The 19997-nt window shown below is 39.9% G+C and overlaps 1 protein-coding gene across 7 annotated transcripts in view; it reads right to left on the bottom strand.

Annotated features, from left to right (window-relative positions):
* Nucleotides 1–1406: 1406 nt before the first annotated feature.
* The window catches only part of ORC4 (origin recognition complex subunit 4), a 119203-nt gene continuing 100612 nt past the window's right edge, over nt 1407–19997 (bottom strand). For all 7 annotated transcript variants that reach the window (XM_030209061.1, XM_030209063.1, XM_030209058.1 and 4 more), the window contains 4 exons: nt 17677–17785; nt 13386–13481; nt 12817–12884; nt 1407–1737 (listed from right to left, as the gene is read on the bottom strand). In XM_030209061.1, the coding sequence (XP_030064921.1) occupies nt 1555–1737; nt 12817–12884; nt 13386–13481; nt 17677–17785 (456 nt within the window). In that variant the 3' untranslated portion in view covers nt 1407–1554. The remainder of the gene's footprint in view (nt 1738–12816; nt 12885–13385; nt 13482–17676; nt 17786–19997) is intronic.

Raw genomic sequence — 19997 nt, 5'->3', positions numbered from 1 at the left:
GTGGCGTTTCCAAACACAGATGATATAAAATAGGAGCAAAGATACATGATACATACATGATTTACTGGAAAAACCATGGGTGGTCTGCCTGCTTAAATTTTTTTTTTTTTGGAGGGGGCAGCACACAAGGCACATCAGCATATTCATTTGCATACATATATATTTATTTACACACTATCTCTGTCCCTCCATGGATCCAGTGTCTTTCCCAGTCCTCTTGTCATAGAATCTCTCACTCTTCACTTTCTTGCTTCCCTCTCCACCACCCCCTGCCTCTAAGTCTGGCATCTCTCTCTCTTCCCTGTTCACCCCCCCCCCCCCCCCCCATTTTTTTTTTTTTTTTTTTTTTTAACTGTAGCTGCAGGTGTGGTATCTTTCTCTCTTCCACCTCCATGAGGTCCAGTATGGCTCTCCACACCTCTCACCCTGCCTGCAGTCCTCTCATCTTTCAGCTGCCACACCGGCACTATCTCAGCAATGAAAACTCACTGCCTTCAGCCTGCCCTGGAAGCTGTTCTATGTACAGCTTCCTGCCTATGCAGAAACCAACAGACATCACTGTACTGAAAAGGACTTCCTGGGCAGCCTGAAGGCAGTGAGTTTTTATTGCTGAAGCTACTGGCAGCAAGAAGATTGGAGGATTGCATATAGGGCTGGGGAGGAGTGGTGGATATCAATACCGGGTGTCACAGGGTGGAAGAAGAAGAAGAAAGAGAGGAAAATAGAGCAGCACAGCGGCAAGCTGTTTTTTTAAGGGCTTCCCCCAAATTACACCCATGGAAAAAACAGAGGCAAAGATATGGGTTATTTGATTTCTAAACTATGGGTAGATTCCAAAATAAAGTTAAAAAGTAGGCACACCCTTAAAGAAAAAAGGCAAAATATTAAAAACAGAACATTAAAGTAGTTAAGTTGTGACTCATGCTATCTATACACTTAAATTTGCACCTTAATTATAGTGTCACACATTTGTTTTGTTAGAGTGTGACAGTAGATCTTATATAGACAAGTTTGTGAACTACCAAATATAGATCATAAGGAGGGATATTTTTTTTTGTTTGCTTGTCTCTGGTGGTAAGCAGCATAGGATTTACTTACTTTTTAGGAACCTACCAGGTATTTGTGACCCATATTGGTTACTGGGCTTGATGGACCCTTGAAAGGCAGTTAGCTGCAAATACAAACCACCCTCTCTAAGGACTAAAGCACATAAGACAAAAATACTGCTGTACTGGGTCAGAGCAAATGCCCTTGTCAAAGTGTACTAACAAGTACTGCTCTATATCTAAGGCTGATAGAATACACTGCTAATGGTATCATGTACCTGGTTATAGATGTCCTTTCATTAGTGCAGTAATCACATAAAGAACTTGTCTAATAAGCCTTCCAAGTTTTACTTATCCAAAACATGCAGTGGAGACTATGGCTTTTAAAAAAGTCAATTTTAATTAGAAAAAAAAAAAAACAATCAGGTGTAAACTAAGTTAATCATGAAAAAGTTGTTTTAGCTCTTTGTATTTGTTCAAAATGACAATCAAAAGTGCTTTTTGAAGATTAACTCATTGAAGATGTTGCCCATTGTCTAACATCTGTGGGACAATTTGGGTATTTCTGCAAAGCATCCATGATCTGTCCACTGTCCAAGAGCAGTTTCATTAGCTGGTATTCTTTTTGTGAGCGCACAGATACCCCCTCCATAGGTTTTATTAGCTCCAGCTGTTGCAAGTGCTCAAAAGCCTAAAAGAAAAAGGTTACATCAGATTAAATACAGCAACAAGTTTTCAACCAGAAGAGAAGACATTATTGCTAGTTTGTTGACACTGTTGTGCAAAAAATCACCAGTAGTAGAAAGCAGTAAGTAAAAATCTGCAATAGAACATAAAACAATTTAAAAGCATATGCTACAATTCTATAAGCAGAAATAGAATGGATATAGTGATAAAGCGCAAATGGAAAATCTGTAGCTTAAGGAGGACAAAAAAAAATGCTAGCAGTTGCAAGCCTTCAAGTGTAAGGACCTTTAAATGCTGCATGAGATACTATATACTTGTATCTTGTTTCAAAAAGATAAACAGCTAGCTAGAAGCACTCTAGTTTATTGTTAATTAATTTCACTTTTGGGTAGGCTAGCATGGTGATCTTTTTTAACCTATAGCTCTGCAATGTTCCTGGCTGAACAGCACTTTGAAGACAGGGATGACGCGGGAGCAGACAGGATCGGAATTATCCACAGGAGCCTTTAGACCAGCTCCATACACGATCACAACATTAAAGGAAGCGGTGGTAATTAATTTGTCTCAATATACATTATCTACAGTAGAGTATGAAGTACTCGCTAAAGGTTTGACTTTTGTACCTACAGTCATACATGACTCCTTCCAGAGCCGTGTAGACTTAGAAAGATTCTTGAGAACAGTCCACATCAAATCTTTTCTGACAATGGTGAACGGACAGAAACATCCAGAGTTAAGTTGAAGTCTAATTGGGTGACGCCAACCCCCCCTCCCCCCCCCCCCCCCCCCCCAGAACTGGCTATTACTATTTTCAGACAATTAGTGACTAAAGAATTAGAGAAGCTAGAAGCTAATATACAAAATCGACATTTAAATTGCACAAAAGAAGAAAGACTGGCCATTGAATCTCTTAGAAATAACACAGAAGTTGTGATTAGAAGAGCAGATAAGGGAGGATCGGTAGTCCTTTAAAATAGAATTGATTATAAGGAAATATGGAGACAACGTCTCAACCCAATGGATTATGAAGAACTGAACATTAATCCAACAGAGACACTTCAGCAAGAAATTTTTTCAATAACTGGAAAAGGTTATGCATGAAGCTACATAACACAAAAGGAGTTCACATTCCTGAATAAGAAAGCTCCACGTATCCCTATATTTCATACTCTACCTAAGATACATAAGAGACTGGAAGACCCACCAGGGAGGCCTATTGTCTCTAGCCGTGGCTCTATGTTAGAACCGATTTCTATTTATGTGGACACTTTCCTGCGTCCTTTTGTCCAGGAAACAAAATCGTATATTAAGGACACGACTGATTTCCTAAACCGTATACAGAGGATTGAAGAAGTACAAGATCATTGGAGGTTGGTCACTATGGATATAGTTAAGTCTCTACACCATTATTCCCCAGGACGAGGCGCTAAACATATTGACGAACATTTTGGAATTACGAGAGGATCGGCGAGTTCCATCTGGTTTCATTATAGAATTAGCTGGGTTAGCCCTAAAAAATAATTTTTTTCAATATGAAGGACGACTGTTTAAACAGAAGACAGGAGTGGTGGCAATGGAAATCACCATCGCTCCATCGGTAGCGAACCTATTTGTGGCAAGATTTGAAGAATCTCATGTGTATGTTTCCTCATGGTTTACAAAAATGAAAACATGGATAAGATACATTGACGATATATTTTCCATCTGGACAGGCTCAGAGGATGAGTTATAAGATGTCTTAAGTCACTTGAACAGTTGCCACCCTACATTACTTTTCACCATGCAATATGATTTGACAACGATATCATTTTTAGATGTACAAATTGACAAAAGAGGGACGAGGTTGGACACCATGGTACTCCATAAAGAGACAGATAGAAAAAAACTTCTTGGAGTATAGTAGTTGTCATCCCCAGAGACTTAAAGACAGCTTACTATTTTCTCAGTTCCTCCGCTACAGATGTCCAAGACCGAGCTTATCGTCTTTCCACCAAAACCCACTTCTCCTCTTCCTCCACTTTCTATCTCAGTTGATAACACCCTCATCCTCCCCGTCTCATCTGCCCGCAACCTCGGAGTCATCTTTGACTCCTCTCTTTTCTTCTCTGCGCATATCCAGCAGATAGCCAAGACCTGTCGCTTCTTCCTCTTTAACATCAGCAAAATTCGCCCTTTCCTCTCTGAACACACCACCCGAACTCTCGTCCACGCTCTCATTACCTCTCGCCTGGACTACTGCAACTTACTCCTCACCGGCCTCCCACTTAGCCATCTATCCCCCCTTCAGTCTGTTCAGAACTCTGCTGCACGTCTCATATTCCGCCAGAACCGATATACTCATATCACCCCTCTCCTCAGGTCACTTCACTGGCTTCCGATCAGATACCGCATTCAATTCAAGCTTCTCCTTCTTACCTACAAATGCACTCAGTCTGCTGCCCCTCACTACCTCTCTACCCTCATCTCCCCTTACGTTCCCGCCCGTAACCTCCGTTCACAGGATAAATCCCTCCTCTCAGTACCCTTCTCCACCACCGCCAACTCCAGGCTCCGCTCATTCTGCCTCGCCTCACCCTATGCTTGGAACAACCTTCCTGAACCCTTACGCCAAGCCCCCTCCCTGCCCATCTTCAAGTCTTTGCTTAAAGCCCACCTCTTCAATGCTGCGTTCGGCACCTAACCCTTACCGTTCAGTGAATCCAGACTGCCCCAATTTGACTGCCCCGATCGGACCGACTGTTCACTTGTCTATTAGATTGTAAGCTCTTTGAGCAGGGACTGTCTCTCTTTGTTAAATTGTACAGCGCTGCGTAACCCTAGTAGCGCTCTAGAAATGTTAAGTAGTAGTAGTAGTAGTAGTAGATGCATTTGCTCAGATGAAAATGAATTCAAAGACAAATCAAGAGAATTAAGGAAAAGATTAATAGACAGGGGTTACCCCAAGAATATAGTACACATGGCATACAGACGGGCCAAATTCAATAATCGTAGCTACCTTTTGTTACCTAGACGAAATAAGGGGGATGAAGACAAAAATTTAACGTGTTTTGCGCTACACAAACTTGGCACCGCGATTTTCAAGAATATTAAAAAAGAACTGGCATATAATACAAACGTTACCAGAATTTGCAGGTACCAATTTAAGGATGGCATTCAGCCAAGGAAGAAACCTAAAAGAGATCCTAGCCCCAGCAGCGCCTAAGAAACCTCCACAGATGAACCTCCTATAAACTAAATTGGACACCACACTATAGTTGTTATAGTAGAGATAGTTATATATGATTGGTTATTGATTAACATTTGTATCCCACATTTTCCCACCTTTTTGCAGGCTCAATGTGGCTTACATAATACCATTAGGCGATCGCCAATTCTGGTATGAACAAAATACAGAGTGAGGTTGTAGTAGGGTGAAGTTCACATGTGACAAAAACATTAGGGGATCGTGAAGAGGAAGAAGGGTTATTTCCAGTATGGTTATGGTTTCGTTGTGTTGCAGGGTCCAGGCATTTATACAGAAGCATTGTGGCAAAATTTACTTCTGCTATTGCTGCAACATGGCATCCCCTGATCCCCTCCTTTAGTTTTAGTGTCTTACATCCTGGGCAGATGTTTGCCTTGCCCATCCCTGCCTACAGCATGCATGTAATGATCCAAGATAGTAGACGTAACAATGGTGTATGGTACTTCTCTGTGCTTGCAAAATCAAACTGTGCAGAGCTGAAATGGAAGGGAGATGTTATCTCAGTTCTAGTGTTCTTTTGAATGCAAAAAGCAGCAGAAGCTGAAATTGTGAAACACAAAGATGCTGATTACTCTTGGTCCTATTTATGAATACAAGTGCTAGTAAAATATTTGTCTGAATATAAAGCGGGAATAAATTATATGATTCATGTAACTACTACTATGACAAACTCCAAAACCTAATCTCCAACAAGTGTATGCCTTTCTCTCTCCATCCACAAAACAGAAAACAGCACACAAAAAGCCTAGACATAGGAGGAAGCTTCAGCACCAGCAATGGCAGCTCAGGACTATTAGTCCATCTAAGCTGCCATGAGTTTTACTCTTCTCTCAATCTACTAGTGCTGTCCAATTCAGTCAAAAATGTTTTGATTCTGCATGATTCGATTCTTTAAAAAAATTGGTTAATTCAATTTAACTTGATTGAAATAGTGAGGCCCACATGCTAATATTATAACACACAGGGTAAAAAAAAAAAAAAAAAAAAAGGCAGCAGCAATTGAACAAAGGCAAACTTTAGTGTAATGCCATGCAGTGTTACATCATGTGAAAAGTGAAGTCCTACATCTTCCCGTTTTTATTAAGAAAAATCATTCTGCCCACTTTGACTGGCTTCAGACAACTGCATCTTGCAGCTATAATTTGTCCAGAATGGTATACTGAATATATCCAGCCCTGAAATCAGCCCTACTTTAAGCACCTTGAACATAAAGGGCCAGGAGACCTTATCAAAAGCTTTCTTTGTGTCCATGAAGGATAAGACCATTGGCCGTCTTTACCCTTTCCGCCCTATCACCTTTCACAAACCCAGATTGGTCCAACTGAACCAAACTAGGTAAACTTGTGGTCAGTGTAGCTGGGTCACCCTTCCAGGACCTAGCCAGGCTCGACCCTGCTTAGCTGCCTTCCCCTTCATAGGGCTGCTGCCTCGCTCCACAGGTATCCAGCTCCTAATCCAGTCTGGTAAGAGCTACATTGTATCAGATCTTTACCCTCTTTAGTGATGGTAGTAATCTCCGCCAGCCTCATATAATATGGAAGTCTAGTACTCCCCTATAAGTAATCATTTTCCCCTCCTCTATGTTCCCTCATATTCTATGCCTGTATTCGAATAGGGAATTTCTGATCAGTCATTTATTCATCTACCAACAAGATGATGTGTTTCTTGCACAGAGATTGCCCCTTGCAACCTCTTCAGGTCTTGAAATGGCATGTTCTGCTTTTAATAGTGAGTTAAGCCCACCGACATTATAGGAAAGTACCTTTAATTTGGAACCCTCTATTTCTAATAGATAATCCCATGTCCCTGACCCTTTAGTGATCACCTCCAGTCTCCTCCCCCTTTGCCCCACCTTCCACATTTCCTCCCTCTCTCCTCCCACAGACCATTAGTGGGAAAACCACCCATGTCCTACTCCATTCCAAGGAAGCAATCTCCTGCAAGTCAAACCTTGCACCTCATTGCCAAGCCCAAATCCCCCCCTCTCCACCTCTCCCGTTGCTCACATCTATTCCCTCTTATCCATTTCGCATTCCAGTCTCTATCGTGATTTGGTATACCTCAAATATATGTGCATGTAATACTGTAAGTGCACACAACTATATCATCTGGATCCCTTACACTTTGCATGTTTTATGATTTGTAGACTCAGTGTTTTGTATGTTTATATAATCTTATGATCACTTATTTCTAAACACCTGAAGCAGCCCCTGTGTGGGTGAAATGTGGACATCTGGTTTTGCTTTAATAAAGACATTGTGTGGATTTTATTTCTGGGTCTGATGGTTTTTGTTGCAAGTGCTGCAGACCTGAAGTGACTCTGCCATACTGTGTAGATTTTCTGAAGCCAAGATTGTCTTCTCCATGGAAAAATATCCTGTGTTCAATGAAAAGATCTTACAAAGCCTTCTCCCAAAAGAAATGTTCTTTCAGAATGTAAGTGTCGACAATGATTTAGACCATTGGGATGAAACCATTAAACTTGTTAGATTATTGTAGATTCAAAAGGATCCCTCAAGGGTTAAGAATTGCTAAGCCACCTCAATTATATACAGAAGATCATGACTTTTTAAATAAGTGGGAGGCAATTCTTAATAAATGTTCTTTAGATCTGAGAACTCACTTTTCTAAAACAGCATAATATCTGTTTTGAACTGTTATTTCATAATGATAATGTACAATTAAGAATCTTAAGAAAGCTCATAGGGCCGTGTTTACTAAGCCACGCTGTAGGCATGCAAAGTTTTTAGTGTGCAGTAAAAATTAGCGCATGCTAACAATAGAGACACCCATAGGAATATAATGGTATGTCTATCAGCGTGCGAGTTAAAAAGCACGCGTACACCTACAGTGCAGCTTAGTAAACAGGATACTGACAATTGAAATTTGAAAAATTCAAGAGTATTTCGATATAGGGATTATAGAGAAAAGCCTAAGAGATATCAGGATAATACAAAAAATTTGAATTTTGAAAGTGAACAAATTAAACAAAAAGAGGTGAAAGTAATAGGAATAATAATGAGATAAGTAAAGACTGGGACAGGCAGAATCACAAGAATAGTAGAAAAAGCAGCAGGAAAGATTCTGAAAACATTTTTGATCCATCAGCTCCTCCATATACGACCCTGTGGAAACAAAGTATTGAACAGATTCCAGTAGGGTCTTGATGAAGTTGCAGTATTAAATAAAGGCCTGTCATTTATACCAACTAGCTTACAATGCATTTAATACTAGCGTAGAATTTTATCACTATGTGAAAATTGAAAAACGATTGACTTTTGCAAAACAAACTTCAAATGCTACAGATATATCCTTTGTTAAACGTGATAGTCGATGGATGCCCCCTGGAATACCTGATCCCTTGACTCTGACCTTTGAAAGCGTTGTGCTAGAAGAACTTTCCACTCTTGAAAAGAGAAGAGAATTTACTTCAATTTGAAAAAGCAAAAGAGCTGCCATTGAGTCTCTAACGAATGATCCTAACATAATTATAAAACCTGATGACAAAGGAGGAGGTGTTGTCATAATGGATACTGATGAATATGTGAAAGAAATCAACAAACAGCTTTAAGATCATACATTTTATAGAAAACTTCCAAAAAAATCCCACTATTTGTATTAAAAATAAAATTGACTCGCTTTTAGAGATTGGACTGCAGGGGAACTACATTACAAAAAGAAAACAAATATCTAAAAACACTTTCCACATATTCCTGTTCTTTTATATATTTCCTAAAATACACAAGTCTCTTGAACATCCACTAGGATGCAACATTGTATCAGGGATCGGACCTACATTTGAGCCAGTATCTATCTTTCACAAATTTTTTAAGACCGTTGATTCCAAAAATCCCATCCTATGTAAGAGACTCAAATAAAAATATCTTGTTTACAGTGTATATGCAAAATAGTCCACATGATGCCTATGACTAGAATAATTATAAACAGGCTGCCAAATCCAGTTCTTAAATACATTAGGGCACACAGTTCCAAATTCAAAAATTAGATGAAGTTCAGTCCTAATTAAAAAAAAAATTGTCATTATCACACCCTTTCCTAGGGAGTTTTGGTTTCTATATTAACAAAAAAAATTTGTAGTCCTCAAATTTATGGTTCATTGCTACACAGTGCTCCACCAGGGTTTCTCTGCTATTCTATTAATAGCACTCTGATGTTCAATCTTGTATTCAGTGTGCTCTTGATTTTATCTATATACATTTACTTAGTTACTATACAACACTGCTGTTAAGAAATTAGATGCTTTATAGTACTATGGAATTTCTTTTCAGTTAAACAAAAACAAGCCTTGTGCAGCACGTGATAGTTTTTACTTCCTATCTTTGATTCATTCTTTGGTGTTGTGCTGCCCTCTCCTGTATGTCAAGGCTTTTTTTTTTTTTAACATGTAATTTTTATTAGAACCAGAGCCAAAACTTATAAACACTCAAGAAGATCAATATCACATCTGAGAAGAATTCTAAATAAGATAATGCTTCACCCTCCCCCCCCCCCCCCCCCCCCCCAAATCCCCTCTCCTGGCGACCTGTTTCAGGACATAGTAAAAAACTTATAACTTTACTGACTGTATTATGAGGTATCAAACAAAAACGTTCAGAAAGAGTCCAAATACTGTTGTAACAGTACTTCCCAGTCCAGAAAGCACTGTATAGCTCACTTCCAATAGGCTGTAAGCTTCTCATTAAAAGAACAAAATGAAGCTTCATTTACCAGGCTGTGATAGTCGGCAGCTTTTCAGATTTCCATTCCTTTGCTATGACACATCTTGCCGCAGGTAGGCAAATAGATAAGATTTTTTGTTGATGCCCAGGGTAGCCTGCCAGCCCCCCCCCCTTTAATAGATATGCATCAGGCATCAAAGCAACACAGGTCCCTGCAATAGAGTTAGAACCTTGGTCCAGAAGGGCTGTAGTTTGGAATATACCCACCACATATGCAGGTACGAACTTTTGGCATTACAACCCCTCCAGCATATTCCAGGCGTATTGTGCAGCAAGATAAAAGGAACGAGTCTGGAGTTGGCAGTGGAGGAGAAGGGTACAGATAAGAGAGATTTACCTGATCAATGAGTTCCTGGGGAGGAGTGTAGGGCGAGCGGTACTGCAAAGCTGCAGGGTGAATACACTTGTAAGTCAATAAGAGGAGTTTGAATTGTATATAGAAATGGATAGGGAGCCAAAGTGACTTGAGAGGGCTAATATGAGCATAGTGACACTGGCGGAAGTTGTGCAGCGGAGTTTAGAACAGAATGACGAGGAGAGAGATGGCTTAGTGGGAGACCTGTGAGAAGCAAGTTGCAGTAGTCTAAGTGAGAGGTGATAAAGAGTGTGGATAAGGGTTTTGCTAGTGTGCTCAAAGGAATGGACGAATTTTGGTGATGTTATAAAGAAGTGACAAGTTTTAGCAGTCTGTTGGCAGTGGTGTAGCTAGGGGAGGCGCCATGGGACCAGCCGCTCACCCAAATGGACTTCCGCCAGCACCTATTCTTTTTACTCAATGTGTTGCATTTAAAACGCGCACTGGCGAAGTCCGCTGTCGCTCCCCCCGTGCCTTCAACCTGGCTCCGCTTCTGTCTGTTGGATATTTGCAGAGAAAGTGAATATGACCCAAATTGAGATTCTTAAAATTATCAGATATAGTAGAAATGAGTTCTCAATTCCCTTTTAGGTGGGTAAAAATAGCAATTAGATATTTAGATTTTAATATGGGGCAACGAACGAACCTATATTACAGACCCATTAAGAAAATAGGACAATAACTGGAGCAATGGTAAGTTGTGTTTTTTCATGGCTGGGGCGGATTGAAGTTAAGATGATGGTACTGCCACAATTATTGTGCCTCTTCCATACACTGCTTACTGTTTCGATAGATAAACCAGGAGATCTGTTATAATTTGAGCAACCTCTTATCTGGGCAGCCTCCAATTCCATAAGTGATAAGCAAACTGTGCGTGCGTGTGTGTGGGGGGGGGGGGGGGGGGGGGGGGCGCTGGCTGTACTGAACATGAAGAGGTACTATTAGGCAGCCCAACTGAGGGTGATATTGGCCTAGTAGATGCAGAAATCAAGCAGTGGACAAAAATAGAGCAGAAGAAAAGAATGTTATACCTCTGATGCATCTTTCCAGGCAACCTAGGTGGGCAAAGTCTGAAGAGCCTCTATTGTAACCTTACTGGAAGAGGACTAGGGATGGACTGCTGGGAGCAAGGAAGAATTCTTGGTATATGCTCTTCAGATATAAGGTGTTCTCCCTGCGGAGAGATCAGGCAATATTTTGCAGGTGGGACAGGGTGGAACTGGTATATGGGGCAGTTTTATGATCAGGAACAAAGACTTGAAAAGCTTTACATAACTAAAAAGGAGAAATACAAGTTATAGCCAAAAGATTTATTTCCCTATTTGCAACAGTAGTTGCTTTGCTGAATATGTTGGTAATGGGGCTTGATGAAGGGAAGGATAAATTGTTTCAACTAGAGGTTACAGCAGTGAGACTTGCACTGACCTCACAGAGGGAAACAGAATCCCCAGACTGGAGGGTGGAGAAAATGGAGAGATGGTACCACCAGGTAAAAACTGACAACAGTTTGTTATAACAAATTGTAAGTTTTGCCATCTCCTTTCAAAAAGTCCCAACACTGGAAAAAATAAATATCTTCTTGTTGAAAATACTGTTTTTTTTTTTTTTTTTTTGGGGGGGGGGGGGGGGGGAGTGCAAGGGATAGTGATAAGGTTATATGCAGCAATGGTAGAATGGAGGGGAAGAGTGGTATTTAGAGGATATGTGAAGGGTAGGTGCATCAAAGAAACATACATCCACTGACTGTATTGCTTAAGCAGCTTGAAATGCCAGTAGATTTAAGTTTTAAAAAATAATACAGAGATGATTCACATATATGAACTTTCAAGATCCTCTTTAGCTGAAAGGACACTCAGGGCCTCATTTTCAAAGCACTTAAACTTACAAAGTTCTATAGGTTACTATAGAACTTTGTAAGTCTAAGTGCTCTGAAAATAGGCCTCTATGTCAGTCAATTGTGTACTCTAATATAAACCTATTTGAATACAAATCGAGATAAGTTACTCCCCCCCCCCAAAAAAAGGGGGGGGGGGACATAAATATAAACTGGGGATGGAGGAAGTTACCACACACTTACATGCTACTTATTAGATTCATGGCTTATCCTTGTCTTAAAATGCTGATGTTTAGTCTTTCAGAACAGTACTATCTATTCCACCCCACTCATTTTATAGACCTCGTGGATGTCTGGATAATTTGCTATGTAGAGACCCCCCCCCCCCCCCCCAGGTCACAGGAAATGTGTGCTACTGGCTCGTAAAACTCCCTTTCCTGTTCTCCAAATTTACCTTCTGTTAGATGTATACCCTTCCTATGCTCACCTTACCTTCTATGTCACATGCTACAACTACAAGCCGCGTCTTCTCCCCGTATTACCCATGCAGTCACATGCATAACTAGGGAGGTTAGGATGGGAGGTAGCTTGTTGCAGGCAAGATAGTGGTGAGAGTGATCAATCTAAACAAGTTGTTGATCACCCTTTCCCAAACAGTCTCAAACTCATCATATACACATCATCACCTCTTAGATATTGCTATGATAGGTCAATAAAAAAAAAAAGTACAATCTGTAGCGAATCAATTTGTCAGAACATAGCTACAAGAAATGAGACATGGCTAAAAAGTACTAGTTGTAAGTGTAAAAGATTGTTTAGTACAGTACATTTGTACTTTTATATGTATTTGGTCAACTAATTTAAAATGTCTCCCCTTGTACACAGTCACAATTGTAATTATAATGCCTTACCTTCATGATTACAGGTTTTTCAAAATTATACACAGAATGAACCTTCCTTTGAATGAATTTCTGAAACTCTGAATCAAAAACAGAAGACACATTTATATTGTTTCTTAAAAAGGGTACACATTTCAATTGATCAGCAAAAAAAAATCCAAAACAAACAATGTACTAGCTGATAACCCATAGAAATTCACTGGAGGAGCCTGTTCACATCCACTGTCTCTGCCAAGTCATTTTTCTTCAGCTGAACCCCAATCAGCTTTTGTTATGAATATTTGGCCTTCTTATCCCAGCCACAGCCTAGCAACCTCCTTCTCCCTCATCCTCCTGGCCCCAACAGTTAGTCACTCCAGCTCCCTCTCTGTGCACCTAGCCCCAATAGACCCTCTCTTTCTAATCGCCTCCTTTTACCTTTACCCCGGTCCCAGCAGTCATGCCAGCAACAAGGCTGTGCATACTTATTCTGGCCAAACACCCACAAAGCCAATGCCTGAATATTACACAATGCTCTCCAACAACCGACAGCGTGCAAGTAGCTCCCCACTGCTATAATATATGCCGGTGTTCTCCCTTACCATTCTGGACCATCTGGAAATTAAAAGGCTCGCCTTCATAAATATCATGCAAATGTTTCATTGCTATGATTAAACAGACTTCCAACACAGACAGACCTATATAGGAAGAAAAAATAATAATTTTATTTGCTAACTATAAGCTTATTACTAAACATGTTTTTTTTGTTTTTTAAATTTCTTTGGATCTTGGCTTGTACCTTTTTCAGTTGTAGCTCAAGGTGCCCTACATTAAGGTACAAATGTTATTTCCCTTTCCCTGGAGGGCTCAAACTCTTAGGGGCCCTTTCACTAAAGCTCAGTACACACTAACGTCCATTAGAGCGTGCTAAGCACCACATGGCCCAGATATATAAAACAGGACATGCAGCAGAGCATTTAGCATGCACTAAAGGGATCAAATTTATACCTGAAGCAATGGAGGGTTAAGCAACTTGCCCAAGATCACATGGAGCTGAAATGGGATATGAAATCAGGCTCTTTCCTGATTCTCAGCCTGCTGCTGTCACTGATCTCACCCATGCACAGCTAATCATTCAGCTGGTACCTATCTCCAATGAAGCCACTGTCTAAAATTCCTGAGTTCCTGCACACATTTAAATGGAGACAGAACACTGCTGTAACCATTAAGCTACTCCTCCACTAAAAATAACTTCTGTAATTAAAAAAAAAAAAAAAAAAAAAAAAAAAGAACTACAAAGAAACTAAACTGTCAAAATAAATATTCATTTAAAAAAATCTATCCCAAGGCTGCACACTCGGCTCTAATGAAAACCAAATTAAAAAATTTTTAAAATATCAAGTCTTTACTGAACATTTAATAGTACATTCAAAAAACAAACACAGAAGGGGCGCTTTTACTAAGCTGCGGCAGAAAGTGGCCTGTGGTAATGTGGGTGTGTAGAATTGCTGCACTTACTACCGCGGCAGTAAAAAAAAACTTTTTTCACTATGGAGGTCATAAATGGCCGTGCACCAAATTTTTTTTTTTTGTTAGCACACAGACATTAACTGCCTGAGCCCTTACCACCTTCTATTTAGTAGGTGGTAAGGGCTCAGATGCTAACCAGATGTGAAATCAGGCAGCGCATGGCAATACCCAATTACCGCCGGGCACACCTACTTCCTGCCCCGGCGATAGAAAATACGAAATTATTTTCTGGCGTGGCACCTGGCGGTAGTGCTGTTTTGCCACACCCTACCGTGCTTATTAAAAGGGCCCCTAAATTTGAATACAGGGGGAAAAAAAAAACGAACATCCAAAAAAAAAAAGATTCATGTACATTTTAAACTACATAAATTGGGTCAAGAAATTAACCTATGGAAAATATAAAGCAATAGAAAATGAGGAGGGTGCTAAGGACAAATGATTATATATACACTGTCTTTGGAGTTTAGCAGTCAAAAAAACTTCTGGAGCTTCCCTAGCCTTAGAAAAATCTACAAATTGTCTAGGGTCATTTTTTTCCTCATTACTTACTAAAAAGCGACAAAGATCTTCTTTAAAAAAAAAATTGTAGAATACAGTGGAAATTAAGTTGGAGTTATCAACAGTTGTTCAACAGCTTACTGCTCTCCAAGAACCCCATACAAGACAGCTGAACTAACAGACACCACAGACATCCACGCCCAGAACCTGGCCAAGAAGTTACCTATCTGATTTGCAATGCTTCTTGGATGAAAATGGCCTGGATATCAGCGTATGTTAAGGTACTGTATATGCCTTGCTCCTATGTGCGTCTCCAAGTCTACATAAAATTTTCATCTCGCAGATACCATACCAAAGACTACTTTGTCATTTTAAGGATTTTAAGCAGTTACTGATCAGTCTTCTTTTTAAATTATACGTATCAACTCTTTATTACACATCTTTAGTGAATAACCCTGTGGGTTTTGTCCTCAGCCCCAACTCCTCCTCATTTTGCTCCTGTTATATATACTCTGATTCTCTATTCCATCAATGTGATTGTAGTTGTATTATATTGTAAGCTACATTGAGCCTGCAAATAGGTGGGAAAATGTGGGATGTAAATGCAGCAAAATAAAATAAATGATTATGTCCTTGCCTTCACATCTGGACATTGTTACTTTTTTTATGCTGTCACTAAGGGGGATTTCTATATATATTTTAGGCAAACAGTCCATTCTAGCTTTGCAAAAGATACTGTCCATAGGTGCATGTTGCAAGCAGGGTTTTTTTTCAACAGTAATAATGACTAATGTATCTGATACATGACGCTGCTTGTGTGATCGCTCTGAATGTTAAACAATTTCCCCATACCATTAAGTGTACTAAAATTCTGCCTTATCTGAAAAGTAGAGAACCGATATGCTTGTTTTCTTCAAATTAGACATTCATGTAAAACTTTGAGTGCGTCATTTAATTTGATAACGTAGCCTCTCAAATGCTTTTTTATCTCAACAGTGAGATGTTAAAATTGGAGAGTTTGCTAATGTAACTGACAAATCAAGATGTGGATCAAATTATAAACATTTGCCAGGGAAATTGATCTTCTACAAATGAATGGAAGAGTAGCCTAATGGTTAGTGCACTGGGCTACGAACCAGGAGAACCGGGTTCAATTCCTGCTGCAGCTACTCGTGATCCTAAGCAAGTCACTCAATCCACCATTGCCAGAGGTACAAAAAAGCTTAGATTGTAAGCCCACTAGGCAGAGGAAGTATATGTAGGTAATAGGTGGTATGATCAAAAACACATCTACAAAAGTGCTGACTTTGTAGGCAGTTCATAAGAACTATATGTAGGGCTTTAGATTTTAGGTTTTTAACATTCATCAATAACCTACTTATGCAAAAATAGTAATAGATTTTTACTAGATAAGCACTGGAAAAGACACCACTTCACCATGTATCCTCTTAACTCTTATTTAAATAATTTCTAGCCCACCTATTACTAGGCTTATCTTATCTTCCACTCAATGTGTGTGTCTTTACTATATCAACACTGCCCAAGTGACAAACGTCTATATTAGATTCCACTGAAAAAAGGCACTAAGCAATAGTACTTATGACAAAAAGACAATGATAAACACCAAGAACCCAAAACTAGCTGGAAAATATTTATTTGGATTTCTCACACACATCTTTTTCAGTAGTAACTCAAAGTGAGTTGAATTCAGGTTCACTAGGTATTCCCTGTCCCTATAAATTTACAATTATATATGGAAGCCCCTTAACTATACCCAACTGAACTTTTAAATACTTTGAGCCCTTCAGAACATCTGCACAAATTCAAGTTAAAATCTGAATTTCTGATACTAGTAAGAAATTAGTCTAAATATGGGACTATGTAATGGAATATGGTAGACTGCTTCAAGAATATTTTTGTGCAATGACTGTGCACAATCAATAACTGGTTCAGAAGTTATCTAGTACCAAATTGTCATTGGCATCAAATTTAGTTTGACATTTCCTACACATACAGCCTCTGCCAAATTATAGACAGAATTAGCCTCTGGGTCAGACATACATAAAAGTGAGATGATAACATTATCACAAGTATGCAACTCCCACCTTTTAAAATTTTTACTACCCCACAGAGAAACAAGAAATGTCAAATGTTACTTTTGAAATGACACCATTAGATGAAAACGGTTTATTGAGTGTTCATTGTTAACAATGAACACTCAATAAACCGTTTTCATCTAATGGTGTCATTTCAAAAGTAACATTTGACATTTCTTAAAACGTCATTGCACATCACCACCTATATCCTTACTTGTAAGATTTCACATCCATTGTAACAAAAAAAGGCTTCTCAAACAGTCTCTTAAAGAAATGTGTCATCTTGTAGATACTCTGCTATTCCCACAATGGATGAGTTGCACAAAGAGTTACACGGGGACAGGAATTTCACCCATCCCTGCAAGTTTCCAATAGAATCTATCCCATACCCACCCAGATCCATCCCCACTCCACCCACCCCTGCAATTAATCTCCTCAATCCCCACCTATTACCTGCAGGAACTGATGCTATTACTTAATCATTTGCAGCCCTCCAATTCATCCCGACCCCAAAAGTCTCCCATGGTTTTTTGGATGGTATACACTATTCAACCAATGAGTGCTGCAAGCCTCATCTGGTGTTTCAGCTGCCTCTGAGCATTCCAAGCCTCATTCTGATGTCACCATAGATTCCGACTACAGTACCACAGGAATCTTGGAGCAACTTCTTCCATTCCTGTGGGTTCCTCAGGATTTCCATGATCTCCACTCCTATACAGTTCTCTATTGCATAATGACCAGGTAGTCTTATCAAATGCAAAATCCTTACCAAGCAGAATACTGACTTTAGAGTCCATACTTTGAAGTCTGTAGGCTTCTACGAGGTCTGCTGCATTTATATGCGGATGAGAGACAGTTATGCGACTTAAGACCAGCATCTGAAGGGAAAGTAAAAAGTTCTGTTGAAGGCAACTATGTTAAGATCTTTAATCATACAACATTGAGTTCCATTTACTAAATATCTTTACCAGAAGACACAAAATATGAAGCAGCTCATATCTCAGATTCAGTCTCATTTATGTGTGCCTATTTCCCATTCATAGAAACATGACGGAGATAAAGGCCAAATGACCATCTACTATCTCCTCCTCTCCCTAAGCCATCCCCAACTTTCTTGAATTCAGATACAGTCCTAGTCTCCACCAGCTCCACTGGAAGGCTATTCCACACATCCACCACCCTTTCCATATAAATGTAGTATTTCCTTAGATTACTCCAGACCCTATAACCTCTTAAACTTCATCTTAAGCCTTCTCATTCCCAAGTTTTTCTTCATTTGAAAAAGGCTCATCTCCTGTACATTAATGCCACAGAGATATTTAAACGTCTATCATATCCCCTCTCTCCCAACTTTCTTCCAGAGTACATATTGAGGTATGTAAGTCTATCCCTATATACTTTATAACAAAGAACACTGACCAGTTTTGTAGCCACTCTCTGGTCTGGCTCCATCCTATTTACATATTTTTGAAAGTGTGGTCTCCAGAATTGCACACAGTATTCTAAATGGGGCCTCACCAGAGACTTATACAAGGACATTAACACCTTGCTCTTCCTGCTGATCATTCCTCTCCCTGTGCACCCGAGCATTCTTCTGGCTTTGACAGTCACCTATTCGACCTGTTTGGCCAGCTTAAGATTAGATGCAATCACCCCCAAGTCCTGCTTTTCTTTCATGAACAGAAGTACTTCACCCCTATACTATTCCTTTGAATTTTTGCAGCCCAGGTGCATGACCTTGCATTTTTTATCATTAAATCTTAAATTGCCAATTTTTGGACTAAGCTTCAAGCTTTGCTTGATCCCTCCTCATGCTATCCACAGCCTCTGGTGTGTCTATCCTATTACAGAGTTTGGTATCATCCACAAAGAGACAAACCCTTACCAGACAGTCCTTCTGCAATATCACTCACAAAGATGTTAAAAAGAGCCGGCACAAGGACTGATCCTTGCAGCACAACACTGATAACATCCTTTTCCTCAGAGCGAACTCCATTTACCACTATCCTCTGTCTCACATTAAAGTAACTACCCGCTTCTTGTTAACTTAAAGAACAGGTGAAGACAAAAATAGGATTGAGACTGGTACTTTTTTTTTTCTCTATCTACAGTTACAAAAAGCTTCTACAGTAGGAAGTATAACTAAAACATGTCCCCAAAGATGCTGCTCTCATTACAGCTTCTGCCTTTGTCCTTGTCCAGACTGAATGCTTGATCCAAAGTGAGGGACTGGCTTCGTGTGCAAGATGTACGCATATTGAATCTCTCATGAAGAAGTACAAGAACTAAGAAGCATCTGCGACAACCCAGAAATCCAGCTTGAGGCATCAGGGATTTCCAGCAAAGAGAGAGGAGAGGTGCTGAAAGAGGAGAGCATCAGATCTTGCAAAATCAACTCCCAACTCCCTCTTGTGTTGAACTGAAGAACCAGTTTGCAGCCCTGGAGGTAGAAGAGCTAAAAAAAATCTGAAGAACATGAGTAAACAAAATTCAAAAATCCCAAAGCTGCTGGATCAGTGGCCAATAAGAAGCAAAATGTAGTGCTGGTTTGTGATTCTCTTATGAAGGATACAGGGGCACCCATTTGCCAACCAGATCTGATGGCAGTAGTTAAACAGCACACCTCCCTGGACAAGATTCAAGATGTAGCAGAAAGTCTGTCGAGGCTCATCAAGCCTGAGCATTATCCTATGCCGCTCATCCATGTTGGCACAAATGATACTGCTAGGTAAACCATTCACCCATGTGGCACAAACGATACTAGGTATCCCAATGAACATATCAAAAAGTAACTTCATGGGTCTGGGACAGAGGGTGAAGCAGTTAGGTGCACAGGTGGTGTGTACTCACTGATCGTTCCTGTTGAGGGTAAGGCCAAATGAGGGAAGCTTGCATCCTGGAGCTGAATGCGTGGCTGTGTGGATGGCGTCAATGTGAACGCTTCAGTTTCCTAGATCACAGGATGATTTTCCAAGAGCTACTGAGCAGAGATCTATCATAAGTACATAAGTATTGCCATACTGGGCCAGACCAAAGGTCTATGGTTTCAGACCAGTATTCCTCTTGAGAAGTGTTCAACTGGAGAGATTA

Source organism: Microcaecilia unicolor, chromosome 7 (genome assembly GCF_901765095.1).
Source record: "Microcaecilia unicolor chromosome 7, aMicUni1.1, whole genome shotgun sequence".
Lineage (NCBI taxonomy): Eukaryota > Metazoa > Chordata > Amphibia > Gymnophiona > Siphonopidae > Microcaecilia > Microcaecilia unicolor.
The sequence above is the reverse complement of the archived record's forward strand: the minus strand, read 5'-3'. Positions and strand labels throughout refer to the sequence as shown.